Source organism: Mytilus trossulus, chromosome 11 (assembly GCF_036588685.1).
Source record: "Mytilus trossulus isolate FHL-02 chromosome 11, PNRI_Mtr1.1.1.hap1, whole genome shotgun sequence".
Classification (NCBI taxonomy): Eukaryota; Metazoa; Mollusca; class Bivalvia; order Mytilida; family Mytilidae; genus Mytilus; species Mytilus trossulus.
Window position 1 is genome coordinate 7,195,251 of NC_086383.1, and position 12,647 is coordinate 7,207,897.

Consider the following 12,647-nt stretch of genomic DNA (forward strand, 5'->3'; position numbering starts at 1 on the left):
ATTAAATACTAGTATATTTGGTTGATATTGTCCTAATATTGAATTTGAAAATAATAATATGTATATATATATATTTCTCTAATTCTATGGAAATTTATCCCTTTCCGAACCCATTGTATAAAAAAATTTAATCAACGTGTGGTTGCTGGTGATCTCAAAAGATCATTGGATGATTTTAAGGGTCATGACCTTTTTAGCTAACTGGATGAATCAAAATTTGATAACAGGTGTTAATGAAATTGACAACTTCGTGCAATGTGAAAGGCACTCGAAGGGGATTTTCGGTTAACAAAAAAAGAAAATATCTTTTTAATCATTAGAGAAACAGATTCTTACATAGTTTCTCGTGGATTATCAGATTTATCCAATCTCGATAGTTAAATTATCAATTTTAAAGTACTCGCCGAGGCGGCTCGGACTTTAAAATTGATAATTTAACTATCTCTATTGGATAAATCCAATAATTCACTGGTACCAATGTAAGAATCTATATATATATATAATTTAACAGAATTAGGATAAACTCGTTACACAGTGTTCAATTACATGTATCAAGTTAAAATTTATTTGTAAATATGTATGGTTTTTTTTTAATTTTCATTGATTTCATTTTTGTCGAGCCCTCGACTTTTGTCGAAAAAATAGACATAGCGATCCTACACGCCGTCGGCGTCGACGGCGTCCACAAATATTCCCTCTGTGGTTATTTTTAACTATCCTGGCTTTGTACCAAACTTTGACAGAAGCTTGTTATTAGGTTCATAAACTATCCTGGATTTTTAGCAAACTAGGACAAGCTTCTTACAACCTAGAGATAGTATCGAGGGGAATATTTTTATTAATGTTTTTCCTCATTTTTGTCGAGCCTGTGATTAACAGCAAAAGTAGGCGAGACACTGGGTTCCGCGGAACCCTTACAAATTTTTGTATAAGAGAAGCTACATTTTATTGTATTTGTATGGATTTCAATAATGACTGCTTTGTAAAAAAATAACCAAAAAGACTAATCAGGCACCATGCTTACAATTTTGCGCTTATCGTCTAGAAATTACATAAATCAAAATGGTAATATGTCAAATAAATTACCAAGCTGCAGAGCGTTCGGACCCATATTTCGGGAAGGGTTTTGTCAAATACAGCCAAGGTGAACTGCTATTCCTCTCTATTGACAATGTTTCTTTTCGGATACACAGCAGAACACACCAGAAAATAAATTAATGAAGGAACACTGTAGGCACTCAATTTGGATTTTATTGTGCGATAGAGTTTTAGAGAAGATGTATGTTTCTAGTATGGCTTTATCATGTTCCACTGTTGTAGTCATTTCCTATTTCAGTGTGGCATTCAAAATTGCAAATAATCAAGTAGGATAATCGCAGTTACATTGTGGTAAAAAACGCGAAACAACGTATGAGTACGTAAGCTACGTTTATGTATTTTTCATAGTTTTATGTTTAACTGTGTCAAGTGGTGTTGGCCATCTTGAAATTTGGATTGGCTACAAACTCAAAACTTGTATTAGGCTATTTTCTAGGGCAAGGTGAACTAATACATTGTAGTAGCATAATTTAAAATTCTATTTCGTTTGTAGAAACTTTTCACATATGCCTAGAGGTATAGGGGAAGGTTAAGATATAACAAAACACTTTTAACCCCGCAGCATTTTTGTCCATGTGTGAAGTCGGGAGCCTCTGGCCTTTGTTAGTCTTGAATGATTCAATTCTTATTTCATGTATATGCTTTAAAGTTTGGTTTACGTTCATTTTTTTAAAACTAGTGTACATTTTGTTCATGGGCCAGCGGTATCCTTGTTCCGGTTGCGGAATATTTTTGCTGTGTTGAAGACCCATTTGTTGCCCTCGGCTACGTTTTGCTTTCTGCTCTTTGGTCGGGTTGTTGTCTCTTTGACAAATCTTCTATTTCTATTCTCAATTTTCAAGAATGTTAGGTTCAAATGAAAATTTAATCCTTTATGTCTTCAGAAGTAGTATCATGTGCTGACAGTAGTGAAATCGATTTATATATAGATAATGCAAAATGTTTCAATCATTTAACCTTACAGTTTATTTCATGTACATGAAGATATGGATAGTCTGTTTTTGGACCTCAATGCTCTCCAACTTTGTACTTGTTTGGCTTTATAAATATTTTGATATGAGCGTCACTGATGAGTCTTATGTAGACGAAACATGCGTCTGGCGTACTTAATTATAATCCTGGTACATATGATAACTATTTCAATCTACAAAATCTAAACAGAAGTTATATGCATAAAAATAAGCTGAAGTCAATGCAAATAACTTTAAAAATATTCTTAGACAGAGAGCTCAATCTAATGAAATACTTTGTAATACTGGTCACATGTAACTTGACTATCACTGCTTGTTACCAAAGGCATCGGGATCCTGAAATTTTTTTTTGCAATTCAGAGGAAGTGAAACCATTTTTTTTTTAAATAAACGTAGAAGGTGTCTATGAGCCGCTGAGTCAACTTACACATACAAATACAGTATTTACAACGTTAAGACCGTTTTGTGATTATAAGCATTGTGTATAAGTTTTATATCATTTGGTTGAGGCAAACTAAAGTTGGATAACGGAAACGACAGATTTAACCATTTTCCGTCTTAAGGCTCCTTGTTGAAGGGCGGACTTTGAACTATGATGCTTTACTTTTTACAAACTGTGCATGAATTGGATCGAGAGTTTTCTCATATGCAAATATGCCACATCTTCTTATATATCTAAAAAGTTATGATCAGTAAAAGTGTTTTTGGGGAAAACAATTGCGGTAATTGTTTTAAACATTTGGTTGCGGTACACTTTAGTGAGGGGATTCGAAAATATTTGTTTGGACGAACGGAACGGACACACCTTATGCCTTCCACTACGGCGGAAAAAATAGAAGTTCTGACTACTGGTGATACTAAAGATTTAACCTCCACCAGCACCTGAATCAACCAATACACAATTTTGATTTCTTTATTTTTGGCAAATAAAGCCATGACTACGCATCCCCTTGACAAGGAGTGTCAAATTTTACACATTTATTCTCCATACAATATTTTTGTAACATTTTATAGCTCAACTTACAAACTTCAATTGTTCATCACTTTCTTTTTTAAAAGGTCTTTTAACATTCTGTTTTGAACAGAACGATTAAATTTTGGTACATATACTGCACATGTATTTCGAGCAAATCCGAAATTATTTTCACTATTTTAAACATTATTACAAAGCCACTCAAAATAAAATTCAGTCGAAGTTGACAATAAATGTTCAATTATTATCAAATATATATGAAAGTCGTCAAGTGACTTTAAGTGACTTATTATAGCCATATAAACGACATGTCCTAATTTAGTGTTTTTAAAACTTTAAAAAAATATTGACGGACATAACGGATGTGTAGTGAAAAATAAATGAAACTGACGGAATTACAAAAAAGAAAAGGATGTTCGATATACTGTATATTAGTATTTAAGTTGAGGTCAATATATATAAATATATACGATGTTATATTTTTGTCTCGTTTCCAATGTCAAAATAATTAAAATGAGAAGATGTTTACCTTACATATTCATTTACCGGCAATTCTGAAATGTATAATGAAATAACACAAGTTAATAAGCGTCTTTGACCCACTTTATCTATTTATTCGGATACTAGCTGATATCTTCTCAAAATTCAACGGGAGAATTTGAAAAGAACCCAGATAGAACCAATAAGTGTGGTTGCTATAACCAAACATCCCGGATGTTGAACCAGTTACCATGGTTTCGAACAAAAGAAACCGGATAGAACCAAGGTTTACAACCAAAGAAGCCAGATAGAACCAAGGTTTTGAACCAGAGTGCCCGGATAGAACCTAATTGCATTCAGAAATCTCATGACTTTTTATACCTTCAACGTATTTTCCGAATCATTTATCTAGTATATTTTTGTATGATTTAGTTATTAATTTATTTATGTTATTTTATGTTATTTTATGTTATTTATTTTATTCATTTATTTAATTAATTTTATTTTATTTATTTATTTATTTTATTTTTTTATTTTTTTTTTTTTTATTTTTTTTTTATTTTTTTTTTTTTTTATTTATTTTTTTTTTTTTTATTTATTTTATTTATTTATTTATTTTATTTTATTTTATTCATTTTATTCATTTTATGTTATGTTATTTTTTTTTAGATTTTATTTCATTTATATATATTGATCCATTGATTGATTTATTTATTTTACTCACTTTATTCATTTATCTTATTTTATTTTATTTTATTTTATTATTTATTCCCTTCCAGAGCACCTCACATAATCTAATGTTGCTTAGTCTTTAGTTTTATATGATGTTTCTTGTAAACTCTTATTTGACTGTTTGTCGTTTTCATTTTTAGCCTTGGTGTTTTATTTTCTATCTAAGAGTTTGAATGTCCCACTGGTATCTTTCACCCTCCTTAATTGAATGACCACTTCAAAAATGGTTATGAATATTCTCTCGTTGTCGTACTCATAAATCGTTTTTCTCAATCTTATATTTGCTTACTACCGGCTTGTTCATTATGTTTGACCATAGCGACTGGTACGGCATGCTGATATGGAAATTCTTGCTCTTTCGAAGCACCTGATTTCACTTTCGTTTTTTTTTCATTAATTCACACTGTTCGTGCCTTGATCTTTGGTGTTTAAACAATACTAAATCGTAATCACGACCATAAAACCACGGAAGAAGTGTAATACACTATTACAAACTTCATGAATGAAATGATGTGTCATCGGGAAATTAGCATTTCCACTTTAACCCTTGATTTCACCAACTATATTTCATGCATTTACTTTATAAATATTTTTATTAAAACGATTCAAGTCAAATTTATTACAACCGTCATCTTGAATAGTTTTCGAATCAACGTTTACGTTTTTTGTGAGCAGAGATGGGCATGCAATATGTCTTCAATTGTTTGTAACGTTAGAAATTTGACTGTCTTTCGTCCTTCTTTTATTATTTACCCTTTCCCCGGAAAATTACGCAATTTCAAAATCTGCCAAAGATTTGCAAAAAATACAAAAACTACCACAGATTTATGATTTGTAAAACGTTTCTGACATCATATTAGTCATAAATTTGTATTCTGGTCTATAGATTGAACTCATCAAAAAATTCAGTTTCACATACAGATACCCAAATAATAAGAAAAAAAAAACAGAATGATACCTATCAATTGAACATTACGAACTAAATATGTAATATGAGTAATATTGAATATTATATTATTGAGATAAAACAAAATAAATGAAACAATGAATTAAATTTTTTTTTAAACGAAATAAAAGTGTAAGGAATGAAATAAATACAACAATGGCAGTACACAAAATGAACAGATAAACAGAATAAAAAAATCAACTAGATTAATTAATAAATGAATGAATGAATGAACGAATAAATTAATTAATTAATTAATAAATAATTGATAAATCAATAAATAAATTTAAAAGTTCATGACATAAATTCATTTAAAAAATGAGTTAAGTGATAACTAATTGAAATAAGTGTAAAGAATGAAATAAATATAGATATGCTTTTACACAGATCAATAATTTAATAAATAAATAAAACATACAAAAATAATTTATAAATAAAAAACAAAACAAATATAAAATGAAATAAAAAGGCAATGGCATTGGCATGAAATGACATGAATAGATCAAGAAATAAAACAAATAACAGAAGATAATTAAATGTCATTAATTAATAAAATGAAACAAAACAAATAATGTAAGCAAATCAAAGAAATCGAAGAAAAAAAAAGAAAAAAATGAAAAGAAAGAAAAGAAGTATTTGTTTTCAAAACGAATGTCTCGGCTGAAAAATATTTGTCGTTTTTGGTATTCGAATCAAATAAGTCAAAAACTAAATCATTGCGAAGTGAATGGTCATGCAAATCTACAAAGAATTATAAAGTAGTAAGGAGAACTGCTCTGCAGATCTAGACTGTTATAGAACAGTTTCCTTATTGTTCCTGTATATAAAATAGACATAGCACTGATTCACATTGCTCGGTATTTTTACATCCCGACAATGTGTTTGTATTATCTCTCATTTTTGCTGGTCTATTTTGTATATTACTTTTTTATGTTTCGTTGGTTCTTATAACGTGACTTTGTACATTAAAAGATACTTTCAGTATGGTGTTGTTCTATAATATGCCATTATGTTATATTTCTATTATAAATTAGAAAATACGTGGAACCACAAACGTCAAAGTTATTTATTTACGTAGTGGAATGAACCATTTGTTGATTCTTATAAATCTTATAGAACTTTTGACTATTCTAAATATCTGTCTATTTCTGAAATTAATTCTTACATACTTTTGATTTTTCAACCCTTTATGCTTACATTCTCCATGTGAAATTTGTAAGTGTTTGTGTAAACATTGAACGACAAAAAAATGTGACGTAAATATTTTCTGACGTCAAACGCGCGAAATTGTTTCTTTTAAAATTGTAACACGATGATGACTGCTGTACCAATATTTTGACTATTCTTTTTATTATGTCTGTTGAGTTCACGCATCATTGTAAATATAACGGAATTTGGTGAGACTGTCGTACAAAATGAGAGGTCTAGCGCTATACAACCAGGTTAAATCCACCATTTTCTACATTTTAAAATGCCAGTACCAAGTCAGGAATATGACAGTTGTTGTCCATTCGTTTTTGATGTGTTTTGTCATTTGATTTTCCCATGTGAGTAGGGACTTTCCGATTTGATTTTCCTCTTAGTTCTGTATTTTTGTAATTTTACTTTTTATTGTTCTTGACCTGATCATGTTGATGTAATTTATACCTATCAAAGTATCTATCAAACATTTTTTTTTTGTTACAGGGTATGTCGATTTTTGGTTTGATACTATCCATTGCCATCGGACAGCTGAAATACCAAAAAACAAACCAGTTAACTTTCACATTGACCCTCCTATTTTTATTGTCTTTACTGGAAAGGATAAATATGAAAAGGTAATACTGATAAACAATAAATATCTTTTGTTTCATTTGATATTACTAAAGTAATAATAGCTAAATGGTTAATAAACAGTGTTTGTCAATTATTTCGACACAAAGAAGAATAACACATATTGAAGGCTGGGAATATATCAAACTGCCGATTTTAGTCAAATGCCTGTGTTGTTAGTTTTGAAATATCGTCAATGTAACGTATGTTTTTTTTCAAATTAAATGATTGGTTGATTGATAGATGCTTTTAACGCAAATTTCAGCAATTTATGCCATATATTGACGACCACTTTCTATACATATAGGAAGCCAGAATACCTAAATGATTCACAGAACTTTGACAACAATAGTCAATTGTGATAGAATAAAAACGAACCTTTCCAAAGCAGTGTATAACCTCACATTTATTTATGTCATTGTTGACAGGCAAGTGATCAGAATAGAGAAACCACTCACAAATAAAAAAAAAACTATGCACAACAAATTAACTTTTAAACATTCATATTCACAAGAACTCGTAGATTGTCAATGAAAGTAGAACATGGATTTGAATTCAAAATGTCAAAAAAGAATAATTTTAAATTATCCTGTCTCAACTCATATCTTTACGAAACGGAATTTATTGAAGTACTTTTCATGAATTTGTGTACAACTATAGTTGTCAATGTATATTAAATCTTAATAATGCTTTTCGGAGATATAAAAAAGCGAAAGAGAAATCATGGGAATATCATTATTTTCCAACGAAAAGTTCCTCGACAGGGCTTAGCTGTATTTGGCAAAACTTTTAGGAATTTTGGTCCTCAATGCTCTTCAACTTCGTCGTACTTTTTTGGGGCCTTTTTAACATTTTTGGATTCGAGCATAACTGATGAGTCTTTTGTAGGCGAAACGCGCGTCTGGTGTAAATACCTAATTTAACCCTGGTATCTATGATGAGTTTAATTATTAATTATACCATTTGACAAAACAAGGTTTTAGTTGATTCAATTGAAAACAAATGATTTCAATTGAAATTTGGCAATGATTTAAAGAATACAAAAGAATTAAATTGCATTCGTAAGAGAGGTCTAGACAACTAAAAGACAGGTTTGTCAACCTTTTCTACATGCGAATATAACTGTTCGAGAGTTGTTTTCAGCCGTTTGTTGCATTTGATCTTCCTATTCTGCAATTTTCCTTTGAGTCCGGTATTTTTTGTTATTTTACTCTCTGCATGGTAAATGAAAATAAAAACACAAACTGTCAAATTCATTTCGGTGACTGTAAACTTTAAAATACAAGTAATAACATGAATAAGTCGAACTAATATATTTTTGTTTTTATCAGTTGAATTTATTTTAAAATTATAAACATTAGTTGTTTTGTTCCTTTTGTTTAATTTTGCATTCACTCTAGTTGCTTCATACGTACAAAAATAAAGAAGATATACATTTGTTTTAAGTATGATTGTTTTGTTCTATATATTTTTGATTGCTTAAACTATTGTATCTTCTTTTTTTTAGTTTTGTAGCTGAAACTTACTTGCATACTTTTATATATATGTATTAGATTCATTTTATAAATATGTGTGCTATATCAGTGGGTAGATCAATTATAGAACTGATTTAATGACTCATGAATCATAACTATGTCATAACTTTTTTTTTTTATTATTTTAAGGGAAAATTGGAAGAAAGAATGAAGGTCCTTCAAGCTCAACTAGGGGAGGTTTTGGGAAATCAAAGCAAGTATCATCACTTGCGAGATATATTTTGTGTGTCAAATTTGAAAGATTCCGACGATCAATTTGAAAAATTACGGGAGAAAATATCAGAAGCCGCACAGCAGATGCAAAATTGGGGTGAATTGATGCCGTTGAAATGGATTCTTTTAGAGCATTTGGTTGAAACGAATAAGAAGGAGAAGGATTTCGTGATGTTGTCCGACATAGTCAAGTTAGCTAAACATCCCGATATAGGAATGACAGATATTAAAGAAGCGAAAGTGTTTCTTCGTTTCCAGCATAAGGTAGGAAACATCATATTCTTTGATGATATTCCGGATTTCATCATTTTAAATCCGCAGTGGTTAGTTGATGCATTTCGATGTTTAGCGTCAGATAGAATTCTTCCTTCACTGCAGCACTGTGATGATTGGAAAACATTTGAACAGAACGGTCAAATAAGTACATATTTGATAACGGAACTCTTCAAATCAAAAGGTGGAAGTAGGTTTTTAAGTCAGAGAGACAATTTGTTAAAAGTAATGGAAAAATTTGACATATTAGTAAAAATTGGAGAAGCATGCTACATAATGCCAAGTATGATGCCGTCTGTCCCGTTTGATATGGTGTGCGAAAAGATTGGTGTGAAAGGACTAACATGTAGGAGAACTTCCTGGCTTTGTCTGAAATTTGCATTTCTTCCACCTGCCTTTTTTAATCATTTTTACGTATGGTTTATCCGTAGGTACAAACCTATGGAAGTCGGCAATGAAACAAAGTCGATGGCATCCTTATTTCGAGGAATAGGTGTATTTGACATAAATAAGTCAAAATGTGAAAAGCTTTTGATTACAATGTCTACTGATACAATAGCTATTCAACTATTATCGTTTTCAACTGAAGACAAAGACTTAAGAAACATTTGTAGCAATATTCGAGCAGATCTAATTAAACAAACAGAAGTCATTAAAGATAGATATAATTTGAAGATATCTTATGCACTGCATTTCAAATGCAGCAAAGGCGATTATCATAAAGATACACTATCCTTTGAATACTTGAAAACTGTATCGGAGTATAGCTGTAAAGAGCATCAAATGGCACATCGGTCTGAAGAAATATATATGGCTTGGATGATGAATGGATCTGCGGTAAGTTTCAAAATGATAGTTAAAGCAAAAATATATTGTGATAATCAATATAATCTATCGTTTGACACACTTATCGATGTTGTAAAGTATTATAGTTTTGTGACTTTTTGGGAAAACCTGTTTTATTTTTAGATCAAATTTGTGAATTTGTGTAAGAATAGTTTTCATATTTTTATATTATTTGTGTTTAATTTGTGTTAGAATATTTTTCGTATTTTTTATCATTTAAGTATATGTTAAAAAAATATTATAAGCGATTTTATCTAACCGATATTTTCCCTCTCACGTTAAGTGATTTTATGAGAACTACCGAAAATTCTCCTGTTTTGAACTACTTTATTTCAATTATTCACTATCGTATCAATAAGAGAACCATGCTGTAGAAATGATTCTACAAAGAAAGGAGTAGGGGCTATAAGGGCCATTTTTGGCCCCAGCCCCAAATTTCATTTAATTTGTCATGTTGTAAGTCTATACCATAGACCTTCTGAAAATAATTGAATTTTGGGTCTAGCTCGTTTATTCTGTTGCCTAGCAACCAATATAATGGCGGAGTTAAACTCATCAAATATGATTATTATACAGCTTTAATATATCTATATTTGAAATTAAACCTGTTTTAAGCATGTAGTGAACTTTACACTTGTACACTATTTAAATATTACATCATTAAATGCACACTTTTGCCAAATTCACTGTTGTTTCTCCCTAGCAACACATCTGTGCCCATGGCAACTGCAATTTGTTTTCTATTTTACAAGATTTAATTTCAAATATATTGCAACAGACAGGCAATTAAAGTTGCAAATTGTCAAAAGTAACAAACTCCAAAGTAAATGTTAATTGGAAAAGCAATATTGAAACATCAACAAACAAAACAACGGGTATTGCTGATATATACAATTTGTGCATCTAGTGCTGGGTGGAGTCTCACTTATTAGCGACAAGAAGAATAATATAAAGACAAGAACACATATTTAGCGTTAAGAAATCTTAATATTAATTATCTAAAATAAATAGATAAAGACACTTGCTTTAAAGGTTGTTTTCAAATGTCCGTGTATTTCCATTACAGTAGTTATGTTTCAGGTAGGGGTTGGGGTAAAAAGGGGGGGACCTTTATTTACAAGGTGATAGGATGTGCCTCTGGAATAGTACACCTTTTTAAGCTTGAAATTAGTAAAAAGTTAAGAAAACTATAAGATATATATGATAAGGACACCGAAATTCCCATAACTTTTTTGACTGTCAACTTGTTTGGTGTTCCCGCTTTGTCTTTTTCAACTAATATTTTTCTTTTCACACTAAGTATTCCTTTTTTTACATAAAACAACATGAAAGCAAATTGATATGGGAAAAGGATTTTTTTTTCTTCGCAATATATGAAAGGATATATATTTCAAAATGTAAAACAGTGTGAGGTAACAAAACAGCGGCACCCTTATCAATTAAGTATTGAAGTAAACCCCAACCCCACCCCTCTAGACATATGTAGAAGATCGTTAGGGTTGACTTTTTGAAATTCATCTTATTTTTATTATCTATTTCAGACGTCCAGATTTATAACCATATCTTTCTATAGCATTAAAAAACTGGTACATGCTACTATCTCAAATAAATCTGTATTCTTAAAAAAAAAATCTATATTCATTATATATATTATTTGTTTTATTGCAGTTCTTGTCAAGTTTACTAGTTTATCTTTCGCCTTCACTAATATCAGTGTCGTATGACTTGGTCTGTGATTAATATCATGACATATTTATTTTATATACATCAAAATAGTTGAAAACAAGAATGTGCCCCGAGTACATGGATGCTCAAATCACAAGACTAACAAAGGCCAGATAATCCTGAATTGGGACAGGTGCAAAAATCGGAGGCTTACACATGTTATTTTAAGATCTTAAACCCCCTCTTCATTTACCTCTAGCCAAAGAAGAAAAAAATCAAACACACAGCAATACGCACAGTAAATCTTAGTTCAAAAGAAGTCTGAGTCTGATGTCAGCTTAAACAACCTTGACCGAAAACTTAAACCTGAAGTGGGACACAAGGACGATCGGATCAACAGACAAATGGACCACAGTCCAGAAAACATAATGCCCACAAATGGGGCATAACAACAAAACTGGGTCCATTTTTGTCGAGCCTTCGACTTTAGTCGAAAAAGCGAGACTAAGCGATCCTACTTTCCGTCGGCGTCGTCGTAGGCGGCGTCCACAAATATTCACTCTGTGGTTAAAGTTTTTGAAATTTTAATAACTTTCTTAAACTACACTGGATTTCTACCAAACTTGGACAGAAGCTTGTGTATGATCATAAGATAGTATCCAGAAGAAAAGTTGTAAAAATAAAATTCCATTTTTTCCGTATTTTACTTATAAATGGACTTAGTTTTTTCTGCGGGGAAACATTACATTCACTCTGTGGTTAAAGTTTTTAGAATTTTAATAACTTTCTTAAACTATCCTTTGTTTGTACCAAACTTGGACAAAAGCTTGTTTATGATCATAAGATAGTATCCAGAAGTAAATTTTGTAAAAAAATAAATCCATTTTTTCCGTATTTTACTTTTAAATGGACTTAGTTTTTCTACAGAGAAACATTACATTTACTCTGTGGTTAAAGTTTTTAAAAATTTAATAACTTTCTTAAACTAGCTGGGTTTGTACCAAACTTGGACAGAAGCTTATTTATGATCATAAGATAGTATCCAGAAGTAAATTTTGTTAAAAGATATTTCCATTTTTTCTGTATTTTACTTTTAAAGGGAC

The 12,647-nt window shown here is 30.5% G+C and overlaps 1 protein-coding gene across 1 annotated transcript in view; it reads left to right on the forward strand.

Annotated features, from left to right (window-relative positions):
- The window catches only part of LOC134689676 (uncharacterized), a 70,105-nt gene that overhangs the window by 11,181 nt on the left and 46,277 nt on the right, over positions 1-12,647 (forward strand). Inside the window, exons 2-3 of the mRNA XM_063549642.1 lie at positions 6,887-7,017; positions 8,677-9,870. Coding sequence (XP_063405712.1) covers positions 6,887-7,017; positions 8,677-9,870 — 1,325 coding nt within the window. The remainder of the gene's footprint in view (positions 1-6,886; positions 7,018-8,676; positions 9,871-12,647) is intronic.